Source organism: Hypanus sabinus, unplaced genomic scaffold, assembly GCF_030144855.1.
Source record: "Hypanus sabinus isolate sHypSab1 unplaced genomic scaffold, sHypSab1.hap1 scaffold_352, whole genome shotgun sequence".
NCBI classification, from domain to species: Eukaryota; Metazoa; Chordata; class Chondrichthyes; order Myliobatiformes; family Dasyatidae; genus Hypanus; species Hypanus sabinus.
The window spans coordinates 247,187-268,864 of NW_026781253.1; the positions used below are offsets into that span (position 1 = coordinate 247,187).

The 21,678-nt window shown below is 53.7% G+C and overlaps 1 protein-coding gene across 1 annotated transcript in view; it reads left to right on the forward strand.

The window, feature by feature from the left end:
- LOC132388571 (C-type lectin domain family 12 member A-like) overlaps window positions 1-21,678 on the forward strand; it is a 45,106-nt gene that overhangs the window by 10,260 nt on the left and 13,168 nt on the right. The window contains exons 2-4 of the mRNA XM_059960947.1: window positions 300-429; window positions 1,009-1,080; window positions 2,155-2,262. Of these exons, the coding sequence (XP_059816930.1) occupies window positions 363-429; window positions 1,009-1,080; window positions 2,155-2,262 (247 nt within the window). The 5' untranslated portion in view covers window positions 300-362. The remainder of the gene's footprint in view (window positions 1-299; window positions 430-1,008; window positions 1,081-2,154; window positions 2,263-21,678) is intronic.

Genomic DNA, 21,678 nt, shown 5'->3' on the forward strand with positions numbered 1-21,678 from the left:
GACACTCTCTCCGCTCACATTTCCCCATCTCCATCACTCCTTCCGCTCTCCTCTCTCCACACACACCTTCTCAAGTTCCCTTCTCCCCAGTCTGTTCATTGTCACCCTCCTCTCTATCTCTACCCGACCCTGAATCCTCCCCTATTTTTCACCACTCTCATTACTCTCCCCGCAACCACTCTCATTTCTCACGACCTCCCTCTGCAACACGCCATTCCTCCCTCTGCTCTCGCTCTCTAAATGTATCAGTTCTTCATCCGGCGTTGGTTGTTACCGGTCTAACCCGCTTGTTAACACAGGTTTCCTCAGACAACGGTTGCTTCCCCTTTCTGAGCTCAGAGACGCAGAGAATCCTCGGCAGGATGGACCGCAGCGAGAGCTACGTAACTGTGAAGTTGGGAAAAAAGGACACACGGTCTCCTTCCCGAGGTGAGTGCGGCACAGAGACAGGCGACTGATCCTTCTTCAGGTTATCCTGGTGTGTGTGACCAACTGGTGGAGGGAATTTCACACTACGTCAGCCCGGGAGTGTGTGATGAGTCAGTGTGGAGAGAACTTCACTCTGTGTTTGACCCCGGGAGTGTGTGATGGGACGGTGTGGAGGGTTTTTCACTCTCTGTCTGATCCACTGTGTGTGTGATCGGACTGGTGGAGGGAGTTTCACTCTGTATCTGACCCCGGGAGTGTGTGATGGGACGGTCTGGAGGGAGATCCACTCTGGGTCTGACCCAGGGAGTGTGTGATGGGACGGTGTGGAGGGAGTTTAAATCTTGTGTCTGATCCCGGGAGTGTGTGATGGGACGGTCTGGAGGGAGATTCACTCTGTGACTGACCCTGGGAGTGTGTGATTGGACGTTGCGGAGGGAGATTCACTCTGTGTCTGATGCCGGGAGTGTGCGATGGGAGGTTGGGCGGGAGCTTCACTCTAAGCCAGACTCTGGGAATGTGTGATGGGACGGTGTGTAGGGATCCTCAATCGGTCTCTGACCCTCTCTGTTCTGTCCCCAGCTGAACCTGATGTATTATACGCGCAAGTTAATTTCAAGACCCCCTCGGCGTCTCGGGTCCAGACAGATAGAGGTCAGTTTCATCTTTGTTTGTTTGACCGTGTTTAGCTGATGTTTTCAATCTTGTCGAGAGATCGCAGGGCAAAAGTACCTAATGATTGCCTGGCTGAGCATAAGACGGAGGGAACGCGTGGGAGAGAAGATGGGGGACTGTGGGGATGGTGCCGTGGGATGATTTGAGGAGAATGTGCTGTGAGAAGGGTCGGTGAGGGGAGATCGCATGGGATGTGCCGTGTGGAGGAAGGGGCGATGAGGAGCGAGCACTGTGGGACGGGGTTGGGGAGATCAGTGAGCACCGTGTCCGTGTGGTGAGGAGGGAACGCGGTATGAATTCATAACCCTCTCACACTTTTCTTAACCCCACTCACTTTCCCTTCTTTCCACTTATCTCCCCTTCCTCACCTCCTCACACCCTCTCCGCTCTCCCTCTCTCCCCTCCTAATTCTCCCCGTTTTCCCCACTGTCTACCACTGTCCCGTTCTCTTCGCCTCCAATTGCCCCCTCTCCCTCCCGTCTCTCCCACTCGCGCTCGTTCCCTCTCTCTCCGCTCCGTCTCATATTTCCCAGTCCGCCCCTCCCGGTCTTCCAACCTCGCTCTGTCCCTAATGTTGTTCCTCAACTCCTGTCAAGCCCTCTGCTCCTCTCTATCCCCGTCGCTTTTCCTTTCCCCGACGCTCTCTCCCCTCGCATCTCTCTCTCTCTCTCAAATTCTCTTCTTCTCTCTTCCCCATCCCTGTCCCACTTTTCCACCCCTCATTCTCCCTTCTCAATCCCCCTCTCTTTCTCTCTCTCTCACACCTCTCCCTGCCCTCTCACTGTTCCCGACTCTCTCCCGTGTACCTCACCCTCTGTCTCAGCCTCTCATTCCCATTCTTTCTGTTACATCTTCCCCCCATCGCCCCTGTCGATTTCTCCTACTCTTTCCTACATCGCCCTCCTCTGCTGACTCCTGTATCTCTCCTCTCTCTACCCTTATCCCTCATCCTCACTCTTCTGTCACCCCTCTCTCTTCTCTTTCTTCCCGAAACCCTACTCCATTCTGACCGCTCTCACTCTCTCACTTATCTGCTCTCTCTCCCTCTCCCAGACGGTCTGAACTCCACCTACTCAGATCTGAACTTTCAGAGAAAGGAAACCCGCATCGATGAGGGCGAAGGTCCTCCCATTGCCTCGGGATCCAGCACAGCACAAAAAGGTCAGAGTTCAGAACGATGTCGTCATCTGGATGAGTCACGTATCAAACTCCCAAGTGTCCAAATTTCTAATGCATCCGCTTCGACCACTCCCTCTGTCAGCTCGTCCCATAGACTGACCACAAGCTTGTGACTCGGCTCCCTAATTAAATCCCACTAGCCTCTCACCTCAGACTTTTGCGCTCTGGTCCTCGATTCTCCACGTCTACGGAAAGTAACTGTACACACTCACCACTCTTGGTTTCCTACGTCTCTCTAAGGTCACCCCTACACACCAAGGAATAAAGTCACAAATTGCCCGACCTCTAGCCATTAATTCCTCACTCCAATCCGGCAACATCCTTGTTCTCCTCCTTCTCTCACTCCCCAATCGTCCCGCACTACTCACCTCACTCTCTCTGTCCGTCTCCTCCTCTACTCGGTTCCCGATTCTCCGCAACCACTCTCCTACAAGTCTTTCGTCATCTAGCCCTTCTTTCTCCCCAGTCTTCCCCCTCCGCCCCACTCTGTCCGTTTCTCCTCCCATTCCCTCCCCCTCATTTTCAATGTTCCCCTCTCCCGCCCCGTCTATCTCCTTCAGTCTCCCGCCCACATCTCTCTCCTTCTACGCCACCCACTCTTACCTTAATCCTCTGTCCTTTGGTTACCTATACCCCAGACCTGAGGAACGTCTGTGCTCTTTCACCCTACGTATGTCCCTTGTGGTTTTATACAACTCTGTACGGTCACCATTGCCATTCACGGAATTAAATCCCGACCTCCCTGATCACTCGCCATGCCTCACTCCCCCGAGTCCAACATCCTCGTGAACCTTCCAGCACAGTAGCCTTTCCTATATCAGGGCGACCGACACCGAACAAGAGCGGCGTCACTGAACATCTACCACGTGACCTCCCGACTCCTGAACCATCATCTTCCAAAACAGTTTAACATCTGAGACCTTGTTAAAGTCCAGGTAGATTACATCTACACCCCGTGCTTCGTCTGTCTTTCCCGATCATATTAGCCCGATAAATCTATGGGTCTCAGGCCATCCAGTATCTCCCTCCCTCCTCCATCTTCCACACTCCGGATCTCCCCCCTCCCCTTTCTCACCGCTCCTTTCTTTCACCGTCTCTCCTTCCCTGTCTCTCTTCAATCTCCCAGAGTGATCTACTATCAGGGATATTTTGTCAGTATTTGTTAAATTCAGTGTACATTTTATCTAACGATCAAGACAAACTGGTCCTCCGCAATCAAATCAGTCAGTCTAATCAACCCTGGCCCCACCCCTTTACGCAGAGCAGCCCAACAATAGATCATGAAGTCCCTATCCATCACGTCTAGTACACTGCCCGAATCAGTCTAATCTCCCCTGCCCCCCCCCCCTTACGCAGAGCAGCCCAACAATAGATCATGAAGTCCCTATCCATCCACGTCTAGTACACTGCCCAAATCAGTCTAATCTCCCCTGGCCCCACCCCCTTACGCAGAGCAGCCCAACAATAGATCATGAAGTCCCTATCCATCCACGTCTAGTACACCGCCCGAATCAGTCTAATCTCCCCTGGCCCCACCCCCTTACGCAGAGCAGCCCAACAATAGGTCATGAAGTCCCTATCCATCCACGTCTAGTACACTGCCCGAATCAGTCTAATCTCCCCTGCCCCCCCCCCCTTACGCAGAGCAGCCCAACAATAGATCATGAAGTCCCTATCCATCCACGTCTAGTACACTGCCCGAATCAGTCTAATCTCCCCTGGCCCCACCCCTTTACGCAGAGCAGCCCAACAATAGATCATGAAGTCCCTATCCATCCACGTCTAGTACACTGCCCGAATCAGTCTAATCTCCCCTGGCCCCACCCCTTACGCAGAGCAGCCCAACAATAGATCATGAAGTCCCTATCCATCCACGTCTAGTACACTGCCCGAATCAGTCTAATCTCCCCTGGCACCACCCCCTTACGCAGAGCAGCCCAACAATAGATCATGAAGTCCCTATCCATCCACGTCTAGTACACTGCCCGAATCAGTCTAATCTCCCCTGGCCCCACCCACTTACACAGAGCAGCCCAACAATAGATCATGAAGTCCCTATCCATCGTCGTCTAGTACACTGCCCAAATCAGTCTAATCTCCCCTGGCCCCCACCCCCTTACGCAGAGCAGCGCAACAACAGATCATGAAGTCCCTATCCATCCACGTCTAGTACACTGCCCGAATCAGTCTAATCTCTCCGGGCCCCACCCCCTTACGCAGAGCAGCCCAACAACAGATCATGAAGTCCCTATCCATCCACGTCTAGTACACTGCCCGAATCAGTCTAATCACTCCGGGCCCCACCCCCTTACGCAGAGCAGCCCAAGAACTGATCATGAAGTCCCTATCCATCCACGTCTAGTACACTGCCCGAATCAGTCTAATCACTCCGGGCCCCACCCCCTTACGCAGAGCAGCCCAAGAACTGATCATGAAGTTCCTATCCATCACGTCTAGTACACTGCCCGAATCAGTCTAATCTCTCCGGGCCCCACCCCCTTACGCAGAGCAGCCCAACAACAGATCATGAAGTCCCTATCCATCACGTCTTGTACACTGCCCGAATCAGTCTAATCTCCCTTGGCCCCATCCCCGTACGCAGAGAAGCCCAACAATAGATCATGAAGCCCCTATCCATCACGTCTAGTACACTGCCCGAATCAGTCTAATCACCCCTGGCCCCACCCCCTTACGCAGAGCAGCCCAGCAATAGATCATAAAGTCCCTATCCATCCACATCTAGTACACTGCCCGAGTCAGTCTAATCTCACCGGGCCCCACCGCCTTACGCAGAGCGGCCCAACAATAGATCATGAAGTCCCTATCCATCGTCGTCTAGTACACTGCCCGAATCAGTCTAATCTCCCCTGGCCTCACCCCCTTACGCAAAGCAGCCCAACAATAGATCATGAAGTCCCTATCCATCCAAGTCTAGTACACTGCCCGAATCAGTCTAATCTCTCCGGGCTCCACCCCCTTACGCAGAGGAGTCCAACAATAGATCATGAAGTCCCTATCCATCACGTCTAGTACACTGCCCGAATCAGTATAATCTCCCCTGGCCCCACCCCCTTACGCAGAGCAGCCCAACAATAGATCATGAAGTCCCTATCCATCCACGTCTAGTACACTGCCCGAATCAGTCTAATCTCTCCGGGCCCCACCCCCTTACGCAGAGCAGCCCAACAATAGATCATGAAGTCCCTATCCATCACGTCTAGTACACTGCCCGAATCAGTCTAATCTCCCCTGGCCCCACCCCCTTACGCAGAGCAGCCCAGCAATAGATCATGAAGTCCCTATCCATCCACGTCTAGTACACTGCCCGAGTCAGTCTAATCTCACCGGGCCCCACCCCCTTACGCAGAGCGGCCCAACAATAGATCATGAAGTCCCTATCCATCGTCGTCTAGTACACTGCCCGAATCAGTCTAATCTCCCCTGGCCTCACCCCCTTACGCAAAGCAGCCCAACAATAGATCATGAAGTCCCTATCCATCCAAGTCTAGTACACTGCCCGAATCAGTCTAATCTCTCCGGGCCCCACCCCCTTACGCAGAGGAGTCCAACAATAGATCATGAAGTCCCTATCCATCACGTCTAGTACACTGCCCGAATCAGTCTAATCTCCACTGGCCCCACCCCCTTACGCAGAGCAGCCCAACAATAGATCATGAAGTCCCTATCCATCCACGTCTAGTACACTGCCCGAATCAGTCTAATCTCTCCGGGCCCCACCCCCTTACGCAGAGCAGCCCAACAATAGATCATGAAGTCCCTATCCATCACGTCTAGTACACTGCCCGAATCAGTCTAATCTCCCCTGGCCCCACCCCCTTACGCAGAGCAGCCCAGCAATATATCATGAAGTCCCTATCCATCACGTCTAGTACACTGCCCGAATCAGTCTAATATCTCCGGGCTCCACCCCCTTACGCAGAGCAGCCCAACAATAGATCATGAAGTCCCTATCCATCCACGTCTAGTACACTGCCCGAATCAGTCTAATCTCTCCGGGCCCCACCCTCTTAAGCAGAGCAGCCCAACAATAGATCATGAAGTCCCTATCCATCACGTCTAGTACACTGCCCGAATTAGTCTAATCTCCCCTGGCTCACCCCCTTACGCAGAGCAGCCCAACAATAGATCATGAAGTCCCTATCCTTCCACGTCTAGTGCACTGCCCGAATCCGTCTAATCTCCCCTGACCCCACCCCCTTACGCAGAGCAGCCCAACAATAGATCATGAAGTCCCTTTCCATCACGTCTAGTACACTGCCCGAATCAGTCTAATCTCCCCTGGCCCCACCCCCTTACGCAGAGCAGCCCAACAATAGATCATGATGTCCCTATCCATCACGTCTAGTACACTGCCCGAATCAGTCTAATCTCCCCTGGCCCCACCCCCTTACGTAGAGCAGCCCAACAATAGATCATGAAGTCCCTATCCATCCACGTCTAGAACACTGCCCGAATCAGTCTAAACTCTCCGGGCCCGACCCCCTTACGCAGAGCAGCCCATCAATAGATCATGGTGTCCCTATCCATCACGTCTAGTACACTGCCCGAATCAGTCTAATCTCCCCTGGCCCCACCCCCTTACGCAGAGCAGCCCAACAATAGATCATGAAGTCCCTATCCATCACGTCTTGTACACTGCCCGAATCAGTCTAATCTCCCTTGGCCCCATCCCCGTACGCAGAGAAGCCCAACAATAGATCATGAAGCCCCTATCCATCACGTCTAGTACACTGCCCGAATCAGTCTAATCACCCCTGGCCCCACCCCCTTACGCAGAGCAGCCCAGCAATAGATCATAAAGTCCCTATCCATCCACATCTAGTACACTGCCCGAGTCAGTCTAATCTCACCGGGCCCCACCGCCTTACGCAGAGCGGCCCAACAATAGATCATGAAGTCCCTATCCATCGTCGTCTAGTACACTGCCCGAATCAGTCTAATCTCCCCTGGCCTCACCCCCTTACGCAAAGCAGCCCAACAATAGATCATGAAGTCCCTATCCATCCAAGTCTAGTACACTGCCCGAATCAGTCTAATCTCTCCGGGCTCCACCCCCTTACGCAGAGGAGTCCAACAATAGATCATGAAGTCCCTATCCATCACGTCTAGTACACTGCCCGAATCAGTATAATCTCCCCTGGCCCCACCCCCTTACGCAGAGCAGCCCAACAATAGATCATGAAGTCCCTATCCATCCACGTCTAGTACACTGCCCGAATCAGTCTAATCTCTCCGGGCCCCACCCCCTTACGCAGAGCAGCCCAACAATAGATCATGAAGTCCCTATCCATCACGTCTAGTACACTGCCCGAATCAGTCTAATCTCCCCTGGCCCCACCCCCTTACGCAGAGCAGCCCAGCAATAGATCATGAAGTCCCTATCCATCCACGTCTAGTACACTGCCCGAGTCAGTCTAATCTCACCGGGCCCCACCCCCTTACGCAGAGCGGCCCAACAATAGATCATGAAGTCCCTATCCATCGTCGTCTAGTACACTGCCCGAATCAGTCTAATCTCCCCTGGCCTCACCCCCTTACGCAAAGCAGCCCAACAATAGATCATGAAGTCCCTATCCATCCAAGTCTAGTACACTGCCCGAATCAGTCTAATCTCTCCGGGCCCCACCCCCTTACGCAGAGGAGTCCAACAATAGATCATGAAGTCCCTATCCATCACGTCTAGTACACTGCCCGAATCAGTCTAATCTCCACTGGCCCCACCCCCTTACGCAGAGCAGCCCAACAATAGATCATGAAGTCCCTATCCATCCACGTCTAGTACACTGCCCGAATCAGTCTAATCTCTCCGGGCCCCACCCCCTTACGCAGAGCAGCCCAACAATAGATCATGAAGTCCCTATCCATCACGTCTAGTACACTGCCCGAATCAGTCTAATCTCCCCTGGCCCCACCCCCTTACGCAGAGCAGCCCAGCAATATATCATGAAGTCCCTATCCATCACGTCTAGTACACTGCCCGAATCAGTCTAATATCTCCGGGCTCCACCCCCTTACGCAGAGCAGCCCAACAATAGATCATGAAGTCCCTATCCATCCACGTCTAGTACACTGCCCGAATCAGTCTAATCTCTCCGGGCCCCACCCTCTTAAGCAGAGCAGCCCAACAATAGATCATGAAGTCCCTATCCGTCACGTCTAGTACACTGCCCGAATTAGTCTAATCTCCCCTGGCTCACCCCCTTACGCAGAGCAGCCCAACAATAGATCATGAAGTCCCTATCCTTCCACGTCTAGTGCACTGCCCGAATCCGTCTAATCTCCCCTGGCCCCACCCCCTTACGCAGAGCAGCCCAACAATAGATCATGAAGTCCCTTTCCATCACGTCTAGTACACTGCCCGAATCAGTCTAATCTCCCCTGGCCCCACCCCCTTACGCAGAGCAGCCCAACAATAGATCATGATGTCCCTATCCATCACGTCTAGTACACTGCCCGAATCAGTCTAATCTCCCCTGGCCCCACCCCCTTACGTAGAGCAGCCCAACAATAGATCATGAAGTCCCTATCCATCCACGTCTAGAACACTGCCCGAATCAGTCTAAACTCTCCGGGCCCGACCCCCTTACGCAGAGCAGCCCATCAATAGATCATGGTGTCCCTATCCATCACGTCTAGTACACTGCCCGAATCAGTCTAATCTCCCCTGGCCCCACCCCCTTACGCAGAGCAGCCCAACAATAGATCATGAAGTCCCTATCCATCCACGTCTAGTACACTGCCCGAATCAGTCTAATCTCCCCTGGCCCCACCCCCTTACGCAGAGCAGCCCAACAATAGATCATGAAGTCCCTATCCATCCACGTCTAGTACACTGCCCGAATCAGTCTAATCTCTCCGGGCCCCACCCCCTTACGCAGAGCAGCCCAACAATAGATCATGAAGTCCCTATCCATCCACGTCTACTACACTGCCCGAATCAGTTTAATCTCTCCGGGCCCCACCCCCTTACGCAGAGCAGCCCAACAATAGATCATGAAGTCCCTATCCATCACGTCTAGTACACTGCCCGAATCAGTCTAATCTCCCCTGGCCCCACCCCCTTACGCAGAGCAGCCCAACAATAGATCATGAAATCCCTATCCATCCACGTCTAGTACACTGCCCAAATCAGTCTAATCTCTCCGGGCCCCACCCCCTTACGCAAAGCAGCCCAACAATAGATCGTGATGTCCCTATCCATCACGTCTAGTACACTGCCCGAATTAGTCTAATCTCCCCTGGCCCCACCCCCTTACGCAGAGCAGCCCAGCAATAGATCATGAAGTCCCTGTCCATCACGTCTAGTACACTGCCCGAATCAGTCTAATCTCCCCTGGCCCCACCCCCTTACGCAGAGCAGCCCAACAATAGGTCATGAAGTCCCTATCCATCCACGTCTAGTACACTGCCCGAATCAGTCTAATCTTTCCGGGCCCCACCCCCTTACGCAGAGCAGCCCAACAATAGATCATGAAGTCCCTGTCCATCCACGTCTCGTACACTGCCCGAATCAGTCTAATCTCCCCTGGCCCCACCCCCTTACGCAGAGCAGCCCAACAATAGATCATGAAGTCCCTTTCCATCACGTCTAGTACACTGCCCGAATCAGTCTAATCTCCCCTGGCCCCCACCCCCTTACGCAGAGCAGCGCAACAACAGATCATGAAGTCCCTATCCATCCACGTCTAGTACACTGCCCGAATCAGTCTAATCTCTCCGGGCCCCACCCCCTTACGCAGAGCAGCCCAACAACAGATCATGAAGTCCCTATCCATCCACGTCTAGTACACTGCCCGAATCAGTCTAATCTCTCCGGGCCCCACCCCCTTACGCAGAGCAGCCCAAGAACTGATCATGAAGTTCCTATCCATCACGTCTAGTACACTGCCCGAATCAGTCTAATCTCTCCGGGCCCCACCCCCTTACGCAGAGCAGCCCAACAACAGATCATGAAGTCCCTATCCATCACGTCTTGTACACTGCCCGAATCAGTCTAATCTCCCCTGGCCCCATCCCCGTACGCAGAGAAGCCCAACAATAGATCATGAAGCCCCTATCCATCACGTCTAGTACACTGCCCGAATCAGTCTAATCTCTCCGGGCCCCACCCCCTTACGCAGAGGAGTCCAACAATAGATCATGAAGTCCCTATCCATCACGTCTAGTACACTGCCCGAATCAGTATAATCTCCCCTGGCCCCACCCCCTTACGCAGAGCAGCCCAACAATAGATCATGAAGTCCCTATCCATCCACGTCTAGTACATTGCCCGAATCAGTCTAATCTCTCCGGGCCCCACCCCCTTACGCAGAGCAGCCCAACAATAGATCATGAAGTCCCTATCCATCACGTCTAGTACACTGCCCGAATCAGTCTAATCTCCCCTGGCCCCACCCGCTTACGCAAAGCAGCCCAGCAATAGATCATGAAGTCCCTATCCATCCACGTCTAGTACACTGCCCGAGTCAGTCTAATCTCACCGGGCCCCACCCCCTTACGCAGAGCGGCCCAACAATAGATCATGAAGTCCCTATCCATCCACGTCTAGTACACTGCCCGAATCAGTCTAATCTCTCCGGGCCCCACCCCCTTACGCAGAGCAGCCCAACAATAGATCATGAAGTCCCTATCCATCACGTCTAGTACACTGCCCGAATCAGTCTAATCTCCCCTGGCCCCACCCCCTTACGCAGAGCAGCCCAGCAATATATCATGAAGTCCCTATCCATCACGTCTAGAACACTGCCCGAATCAGTCTAATATCTCCGGGCTCCACCCCCTTACGCAGAGCAGCCCAACAATAGATCATGAAGTCCCTATCCATCCACGTCTAGTACACTGCCCGAATCAGTCTAATCTCTCCGGGCCCCACCCTCTTAAGCAGAGCAGCCCAACAATAGATCATGAAGTCCCTATCCATCACGTCTAGTACACTGCCCGAATTAGTCTAATCTCCCCTGGCTCACCCCCTTACGCAGAGCAGCCCAACAATAGATCATGAAGTCCCTATCCTTCCACGTCTAGTGCACTGCCCGAATCCGTCTAATCTCCCCTGGCCCCACCCCCTTACGCAGAGCAGCCCAACAATAGATCATGAAGTCCCTTTCCATCACGTCTAGTACACTGCCCGAATCAGTCTAATCTCCCCTGGCCCCACCCCCTTACGCAGAGCAGCCCAACAATAGATCATGATGTCCCTATCCATCACGTCTAGTACACTGCCCGAATCAGTCTAATCTCCCCTGGCCCCACCCCCTTACGTAGAGCAGCCCAACAATAGATCATGAAGTCCCTATCCATCCACGTCTAGAACACTGCCCGAATCAGTCTAAACTCTCCGGGCCCGACCCCCTTACGCAGAGCAGCCCATCAATAGATCATGATGTCCCTATCCATCACGTCAAGTACACTGCCCGAATCAGTCTAATCTCCCCTGGCCCCACCCCCTTACGCAGAGCAGCCCAACAATAGATCATGAAGTCCCTATCCATCCACGTCTAGTACACTGCCCGAATCAGTCTAATCTCCCCTGGCCCCACCCCCTTACGCAGAGCAGCCCAACAATAGATCATGAAGTCCCTATCCATCCACGTCTAGTACACTGCCCGAATCAGTCTAATCTCTCCGGGCCCCACCCCCTTACGCAGAGCAGCCCAACAATAGATCATGAAGTCCCTATCCATCCACGTCTACTACACTGCCCGAATCAGTTTAATCTCTCCGGGCCCCACCCCCTTACGCAGAGCAGCCCAACAATAGATCATGAAGTCCCTATCCATCACGTCTAGTACACTGCCCGAATCAGTCTAATCTCCCCTGGCCCCACCCCCTTACGCAGAGCAGCCCAACAATAGATCATGAAATCCCTATCCATCCACGTCTAGTACACTGCCCAAATCAGTCTAATCTCTCCGGGCCCCACCCCCTTACGCAAAGCAGCCCAACAATAGATCGTGATGTCCCTATCCATCACGTCTAGTACACTGCCCGAATCAGTCTAATCTCCCCTGGCCCCACCCCCTTACGCAGAGCAGCCCAGCAATAGATCATGAAGTCCCTGTCCATCACGTCTAGTACACTGCCCGAATCAGTCTAATCTCCCCTGGCCCCACCCCCTTACGCAGAGCAGCCCAACAATAGGTCATGAAGTCCCTATCCATCCACGTCTAGTACACTGCCCGAATCAGTCTAATCTTTCCGGGCCCCACCCCCTTACGCAGAGCAGCCCAACAATAGATCATGAAGTCCCTGTCCATCCACGTCTCGTACACTGCCCGAATCAGTCTAATCTCCCCTGGCCCCACCCCCTTACGCAGAGCAGCCCAACAATAGATCATGAAGTCCCTTTCCATCACGTCTAGTACACTGCCCGAATCAGTCTAATCTCCCCTGGCCCCCACCCCCTTACGCAGAGCAGCGCAACAACAGATCATGAAGTCCCTATCCATCCACGTCTAGTACACTGCCCGAATCAGTCTAATCTCTCCGGGCCCCACCCCCTTACGCAGAGCAGCCCAACAACAGATCATGAAGTCCCTATCCATCCACGTCTAGTACACTGCCCGAATCAGTCTAATCTCTCCGGGCCCCACCCCCTTACGCAGAGCAGCCCAAGAACTGATCATGAAGTTCCTATCCATCACGTCTAGTACACTGCCCGAATCAGTCTAATCTCTCCGGGCCCCACCCCCTTACGCAGAGCAGCCCAACAACAGATCATGAAGTCCCTATCCATCACGTCTTGTACACTGCCCGAATCAGTCTAATCTCCCCTGGCCCCATCCCCGTACGCAGAGAAGCCCAACAATAGATCATGAAGCCCCTATCCATCACGTCTAGTACACTGCCCGAATCAGTCTAATCACCCCTGGCCCCACCCCCTTACGCAGAGCAGCCCAGCAATAGATCATAAAGTCCCTATCCATCCACGTCTAGTACACTGCCCGAGTCAGTCTAATCTCACCGGGCCCCACCGCCATACGCAGAGCGGCCCAACAATAGATCATGAAGTCCCTATCCATCGTCGTCTAGTACACTGCCCGAATCAGTCTAATCTCCCCTGGCCTCACCCCCTTACGCAAAGCAGCCCAACAATAGATCATGAAGTCCCTATCCATCCAAGTCTAGTACACTGCCCGAATCAGTCTAATCTCTCCGGGCCCCACCCCCTTACGCAGAGGAGTCCAACAATAGATCATGAAGTCCCTATCCATCACGTCTAGTACACTGCCCGAATCAGTATAATCTCCCCTGGCCCCACCCCCTTACGCAGAGCAGCCCAACAATAGATCATGAAGTCCCTATCCATCCACGTCTAGTACACTGCCCGAATCAGTCTAATCTCTCCGGGCCCCACCCCCTTACGCAGAGCAGCCCAACAATAGATCATGAAGTCCCTATCCATCACGTCTAGTACACTGCCCGAATCAGTCTAATCTCCCCTGGCCCTACCCCCTTACGCAGAGCAGCCCAGCAATAGATCATGAAGTCCCTATCCATCCACGTCTAGTACACTGCCCGAGTCAGTCTAATCTCTCCGGGCCCCACCCCCTTACGCAGAGCAGCCCAACAATAGATCATGAAGTCCCTATCCATCACGTCTAGTACACTGCCCGAATCAGTCTAATCTCTCCGGGCCCCACCCCCTTACGCAGAGCAGCCCAACAACAGATCATGAAGTCCCTATCCATCCTTGTCTAGTACACTGCCCGAATCAGTCTAATCTCTCCGGGCCCCACCCCCTTACGCAGAGCAGCCCAACAACAGATCATGAAGTCCCTATCCATCCACGTCTAGTACACTGCCCGAATCAGTCTAATCTCTCCGGGCCCCACCCCCTTACGCAGAGCAGCCCAAGAACTGATCATGAAGTTCCTATCCATCACGTCTAGTACACTGCCCGAATCAGTCTAATCTCTCCGGGCCCCACCCCCTTACGCAGAGCAGCCCAACAACAGATCATGAAGTCCCTATCCATCACGTCTTGTACACTGCCCGAATCAGTCTAATCTCCCCTGGCCCCATCCCCGTACGCAGAGAAGCCCAACAATAGATCATGAAGCCCCTATCCATCACGTCTAGTACACTGCCCGAATCAGTCTAATCACCCCTGGCCCCACCCCCTTACGCAGAGCAGCCCAGCAATAGATCATAAAGTCCCTATCCATCCACGTCTAGTACACTGCCCGAGTCAGTCTAATCTCACCGGGCCCCACCGCCTTACGCAGAGCGGCCCAACAATAGATCATGAAGTCCCTATCCATCGTCGTCTAGTACACTGCCCGAATCAGTCTAATCTCCCCTGGCCTCACCCCCTTACGCAAAGCAGCCCAACAATAGATCATGAAGTCCCTATCCATCCAAGTCTAGTACACTGCCCGAATCAGTCTAATCTCTCCGGGCCCCACCCCCTTACGCAGAGGAGTCCAACAATAGATCATGAAGTCCCTATCCATCACGTCTAGTACACTGCCCGAATCAGTATAATCTCCCCTGGCCCCACCCCCTTACGCAGAGCAGCCCAACAATAGATCATGAAGTCCCTATCCATCCACGTCTAGTACACTGCCCGAATCAGTCTAATCTCTCCGGGCCCCACCCCCTTACGCAGAGCAGCCCAACAATAGATCATGAAGTCCCTATCCATCACGTCTAGTACACTGCCCGAATCAGTCTAATCTCCCCTGGCCCCACCCCCTTACGCAGAGCAGCCCAGCAATAGTTCATGAAGTCCCTATCCATCCACGTCTAGTACACTGCCCGAGTCAGTCTAATCTCACCGGGCCCCACCCCCTTACGCAGAGCGGCCCAACAATAGATCATGAAGTCCCTATCCATCACGTCTAGTACACTGCCCGAATCAGTATAATCTCCCCTGGCCCCACCCCCTTACGCAGAGCAGCCCAACAATAGATCATGAAGTCCCTATCCATCCACGTCTAGTACACTGCCCGAATCAGTCTAATCTCTCCGGGCCCCACCCCCTTACGCAGAGCAGCCCAACCATATATCATGAAGTCCCTATCCATCACGTCTAGTACACTGCCCGAATCAGTCTAATCTCCCCAGGCCCCACCCCCTTACGCAGAGCAGCCCAGCAATATATCATGAAGTCCCTATCCGTCACGTCTAGTACACTGCCCGAATCAGTCTAATATCTCCGGGCTCCACCCCCTTACGCAGAGCAGCCCAACAATAGATCATGAAGTCCCTATCCATCCACGTCTAGTACACTGCCCGAATCAGTCTAATCTCTCCGGGCCCCACCCTCTTAAGCAGAGCAGCCCAACAATAGATCATGAAGTCCCTATCCATCACGTCTAGTACACTGCCCGAATTAGTCTAATCTCCCCTGGCCTACCCCCTTACGCAGAGCAGCCCAACAATAGATCATGAAGTCCCTATCCTTCCACGTCTAGTGCACTGCCCGAATCCGTCTAATCTCCCCTGGCCCCACCCCCTTACGCAGAGCAGCCCAACAATAGATCATGAAGTCCCTTTCCATCACGTCTAGTACACTGCCCGAATCAGTCTAATCTCCCCTGGCCCCACCCCCTTACGCAGAGCAGCCCAGCAATAGATCATGAAGTCCCTGTCCATCACGTCTAGTACACTGCCCGAATCAGTCTAATCTCCCCTGGCCCCACCCCCTTACGTAGAGCAGCCCAACAATAGATCATGAAGTCCCTATCCATCCACGTCTAGAACACTGCCCGAATCAGTCTAAACTCTCCGGGCCCGACCCCCTTACGCAGAGCAGCCCATCAATAGATCATGATGTCCCTATCCATCACGTCTAGTACACTGCCCGAATCAGTCTAATCTCCCCTGGCCCCACCCCCTTACGCAGAGCAGCCCAACAATAGATCATGAAGTCCCTATCCATCCACGTCTAGTACACTGCCCGAATCAGTCTAATCTCCCCTGGCCCCACCCCCTTACGCAGAGCAGCCCAACAATAGATCATGAAGTCCCTATCCATCCACGTCTAGTACACTGCCCGAATCAGTCTAATCTCTCCGGGCCCCACCCCCTTACGCAGAGCAGCCCAACAATAGATCATGAAGTCCCTATCCATCCACGTCTACTACACTGCCCGAATCAGTTTAATCTCTCCGGGCCCCACCCCCTTACGCAGAGCAGCCCAACAATAGATCATGAAGTCCCTATCCATCACGTCTAGTACACTGCCCGAATCAGTCTAATCTCCCCTGGCCCCACCCCCTTACGCAGAGCAGCCCAACAATAGATCATGAAATCCCTATCCATCCACGTCTAGTACACTGCCCAAATCAGTCTAATCTCTCCGGGCCCCACCCCCTTACGCAAAGCAGCCCAACAATAGATCGTGATGTCCCTATCCATCACGTCTAGTACACTGCCCGAATCAGTCTAATCTCCCCTGGCCCCACCCCCTTACGCAGAGCAGCCCAGCAATAGATCATGAAGTCCCTGTCCATCACGTCTAGTACACTGCCCGAATCAGTCTAATCTCCCCTGGCCCCACCCCCTTACGCAGAGCAGCCCAACAATAGGTCATGAAGTCCCTATCCATCCACGTCTAGTACACTGCCCGAATCAGTCTAATATTTCCGGGCCCCACCCCCTTACGCAGAGCAGCCCAACAATAGATCATGAAGTCCCTGTCCATCCACGTCTCGTACACTGCCCGAATCAGTCTAATCTCCCCTGGCCCCACCCCCTTACGCAGAGCAGCCCAACAATAGATCATGAAGTCCCTTTCCATCACGTCTAGTACACTGCCCGAATCAGTCTAATCTCCCCTGGCCCCCACCCCCTTACGCAGAGCAGCGCAACAACAGATCATGAAGTCCCTATCCATCCACGTCTAGTACACTGCCCGAATCAGTCTAATCTCTCCGGGCCCCACCCCCTTACGCAGAGCAGCCCAAGAACTGATCATGAAGTTCCTATCCATCACGTCTAGTACACTGCCCGAATCAGTCTAATCTCTCCGGGCCCCACCCCCTTACGCAGAGCAGCCCAACAACAGATCATGAAGTCCCTATCCATCACGTCTTGTACACTGCCCGAATCAGTCTAATCTCCCCTGGCCCCATCCCCGTACGCAGAGAAGCCCAACAATAGATCATGAAGCCCCTATCCATCACGTCTAGTACACTGCCCGAATCAGTCTAATCACCCCTGGCCCCACCCCCTTACGCAGAGCAGCCCAGCAATAGATCATAAAGTCCCTATCCATCCACGTCTAGTACACTGCCCGAGTCAGTCTAATCTCACCGGGCCCCACCGCCTTACGCAGAGCGGCCCAACAATAGATCATGAAGTCCCTATCCATCGTCGTCTAGTACACTGCCCGAATCAGTCTAATCTCCCCTGGCCTCACCCCCTTACGCAAAGCAGCCCAACAATAGATCATGAAGTCCCTATCCATCCAAGTCTAGTACACTGCCCGAATCAGTCTAATCTCTCCGGGCCCCACCCCCTTACGCAGAGGAGTCCAACAATAGATCATGAAGTCCCTATCCATCACGTCTAGTACACTGCCCGAATCAGTATAATCTCCCCTGGCCCCACCCCCTTACGCAGAGCAGCCCAACAATAGATCATGAAGTCCCTATCCATCCACGTCTAGTACACTGCCCGAATCAGTCTAATCTCTCCGGGCCCCACCCCCTTACGCAGAGCAGCCCAACAATAGATCATGAAGTCCCTATCCATCACGTCTAGTACACTGCCCGAATCAGTCTAATCTCCCCTGGCCCCACCCCCTTACGCAGAGCAGCCCAGCAATAGATCATGAAGTCCCTATCCATCCACGTCTAGTACACTGCCCGAGTCAGTCTAATCTCTCCGGGCCCCACCCCCTTACGCAGAGCAGCCCAACAATAGATCATGAAGTCCCTATCCATCACGTCTAGTACACTGCCCGAATCAGTCTAATCTCCCCTGGCCCCACCCCCTTACGCAGAGCAGCCCAGCAATAGATCATGAAGTCCCTATCCATCCACGTCTAGTACACTGCCCGAGTCAGTCTAATCTCTCCGGGCCCCACCCCCTTACGCAGAGCAGCCCAACAACAGATCATGAAGTCCCTATCCATCCACGTCTAGTACACTGCCCGAATCAGTCTAATATCTCCGGGCTCCACCCCCTTACGCAGAGCAGCCCAACAATAGATCATGAAGTCCCTATCCATCCACGTCTAGTACACTGCCCGAATCAGTCTAATCTCTCCGGGCCCCACCCTCTTAAGCAGAGCAGCCCAACAATAGATCATGAAGTCCCTATCCATCACGTCTAGTACACTGCCCGAATTAGTCTAATCTCCCCTGGCCTACCCCCTTACGCAGAGCAGCCCAACAATAGATCATGAAGTCCCTATCCTTCCACGTCTAGTGCACTGCCCGAATCCGTCTAATCTCCCCTGGCCCCACCCCCTTACGCAGAGCAGCCCAACAATAGATCATGAAGTCCCTTTCCATCACGTCTAGTACACTGCCCGAATCAGTCTAATCTCCCCTGGCCCCACCCCCTTACGCAGAGCAGCCCAGCAATAGATCATGAAGTCCCTGTCCATCACGTCTAGTACACTGCCCGAATCAGTCTAATCTCCCCTGGCCCCACCCCCTTACGTAGAGCAGCCCAACAATAGATCATGAAGTCCCTATCCATCCACGTCTAGAACACTGCCCGAATCAGTCTAAACTCTCCGGGCCCGACCCCCTTACGCAGAGCAGCCCATCAATAGATCATGATGTCCCTATCCATCACGTCTAGTACACTGCCCGAATCAGTCTAATCTCCCCTGGCCCCACCCCCTTACGCAGAGCAGCCCAACAATAGATCATGAAGTCCCTATCCATCCACGTCTAGTACACTGCCCGAATCAGTCTAATCTCCCCTGGCCCCACCCCCTTACGCAGAGCAGCCCAACAATAGATCATGAAGTCCCTATCCATCCACGTCTAGTACACTGCCCGAATCAGTCTAATCTCTCCGGGCCCCACCCCCTTACGCAGAGCAGCCCAACAATAGATCATGAAGTCCCTATCCATCCACGTCTACTACACTGCCCGAATCAGTTTAATCTCTCCGGGCCCCACCCCCTTACGCAGAGCAGCCCAACAATAGATCATGAAGTCCCTATCCATCACGTCTAGTACACTGCCCGAATCAGTCTAATCTCCCCTGGCCCCACCCCCTTACGCAGAGCAGCCCAACAATAGATCATGAAATCCCTATCCATCCACGTCTAGTACACTGCCCAAATCAGTCTAATCTCTCCGGGCCCCACCCCCTTACGCAAAGCAGCCCAACAATAGATCGTGATGTCCCTATCCATCACGTCTAGTACACTGCCCGAATCAGTCTAATCTCCCCTGGCCCCACCCCCTTACGCAGAGCAGCCCAGCAATAGATCATGAAGTCCCTGTCCATCACGTCTAGTACACTGCCCGAATCAGTCTAATCTCCCCTGGCCCCACCCCCTTACGCAGAGCAGCCCAACAATAGGTCATGAAGTCCCTATCCATCCACGTCTAGTACACTGCCCGAATCAGTCTAATATTTCCGGGCCCCACCCCCTTACGCAGAGCAGCCCAACAATAGATCATGAAGTCCCTGTCCATCCACGTCTCGTACACTGCCCGAATCAGTCTAATCTCCCCTGGCCCCACCCCCTTACGCAGAGCAGCCCAACAATAGATCATGAAGTCCCTTTCCATCACGTCTAGTACACTGCCCGAATCAGTCTAATCTCCCCTGGCCCCCACCCCCTTACGCAGAGCAGCGCAACAACAGATCATGAAGTCCCTATCCATCCACGTCTAGTACACTGCCCGAATCAGTCTAATCTCTCCGGGCCCCACCCCCTTACGCAGAGCAGCCCAAGAACTGATCATGAAGTTCCTATCCATCACGTCTAGTACACTGCCCGAATCAGTCTAATCTCTCCGGGCCCCACCCCCTTACGCAGAGCAGCCCAACAACAGATCATGAAGTCCCTATCCATCACGTCTTGTACACTGCCCGAATCAGTCTAATCTCCCCTGGCCCCATCCCCGTACGCAGAGAAGCCCAACAATAGATCATGAAGCCCCTATCCATCACGTCTAGTACACTGCCCGAATCAGTCTAATCACCCCTGGCCCCACCCCCTTACGCAGAGCAGCCCAGCAATAGATCATAAAGTCCCTATCCATCCACGTCTAGTACACTGCCCGAGTCAGTCTAATCTCACCGGGCCCCACCGCCTTACGCAGAGCGGCCCAACAATAGATCATGAAGTCCCTATCCATCGTCGTCTAGTACACTGCCCGAATCAGTCTAATCTCCCCTGGCCTCACCCCCTTACGCAAAGCAGCCCAACAATAGATCATGAAGTCCCTATCCATCCAAGTCTAGTACACTGCCCGAATCAGTCTAATCTCTCCGGGCCCCACCCCCTTACGCAGAGGAGTCCAACAATAGATCATGAAGTCCCTATCCATCACGTCTAGTACACTGCCCGAATCAGTATAATCTCCCCTGGCCCCACCCCCTTACGCAGAGCAGCCCAACAATAGATCATGAAGTCCCTATCCATCCACGTCTAGTACACTGCCCGAATCAGTCTAATCTCTCCGGGCCCCACCCCCTTACGCAGAGCAGCCCAACAATAGATCATGAAGTCCCTATCCATCACGTCTAGTACACTGCCCGAATCAGTCTAATCTCCCCTGGCCCCACCCCCTTACGCAGAGCAGCCCAGCAATAGATCATGAAGTCCCTATCCATCCACGTCTAGTACACTGCCCGAGTCAGTCTAATCTCTCCGGGCCCCACCCCCTTACGCAGAGCAGCCCAACAATAGATCATGAAGTCCCTATCCATCACGTCTAGTACACTGCCCGAATCAGTCTAATCTCCCCTGGCCCCACCCCCTTACGCAGAGCAGCCCAGCAATAGATCATGAAGTCCCTATCCATCCACGTCTAGTACACTGCCCGAGTCAGTCTAATCTCTCCGGGCCCCACCCCCTTACGCAGAGCAGCCCAACAACAGATCATGAAGTCCCTATCCATCCACGTCTAGTACACTGCCCGAATCAGTCTAATCTCTCCGGGCCCCACCCCCTTACGCAGAGCAGCCCAACAACAGATCATGAAGTCCCTATCCATCCACGTCTAGTACACTGCCCGAATCAGTCTAATCTCTCCGGGCCCCACCCCCTTACGCAGAGCAGCCCAAGAACTGATCATGAAGTTCCTATCCATCACGTCTAGTACACTGCCCGAATCAGTCTAATCTCTCCGGGCCCCACCCCCTTACGCAGAGCAGCCCAACAACAGATCATGAAGTCCCTATCCATCACGTCTTGTACACTGCCCGAATCAGTCTAATCTCCCCTGGCCC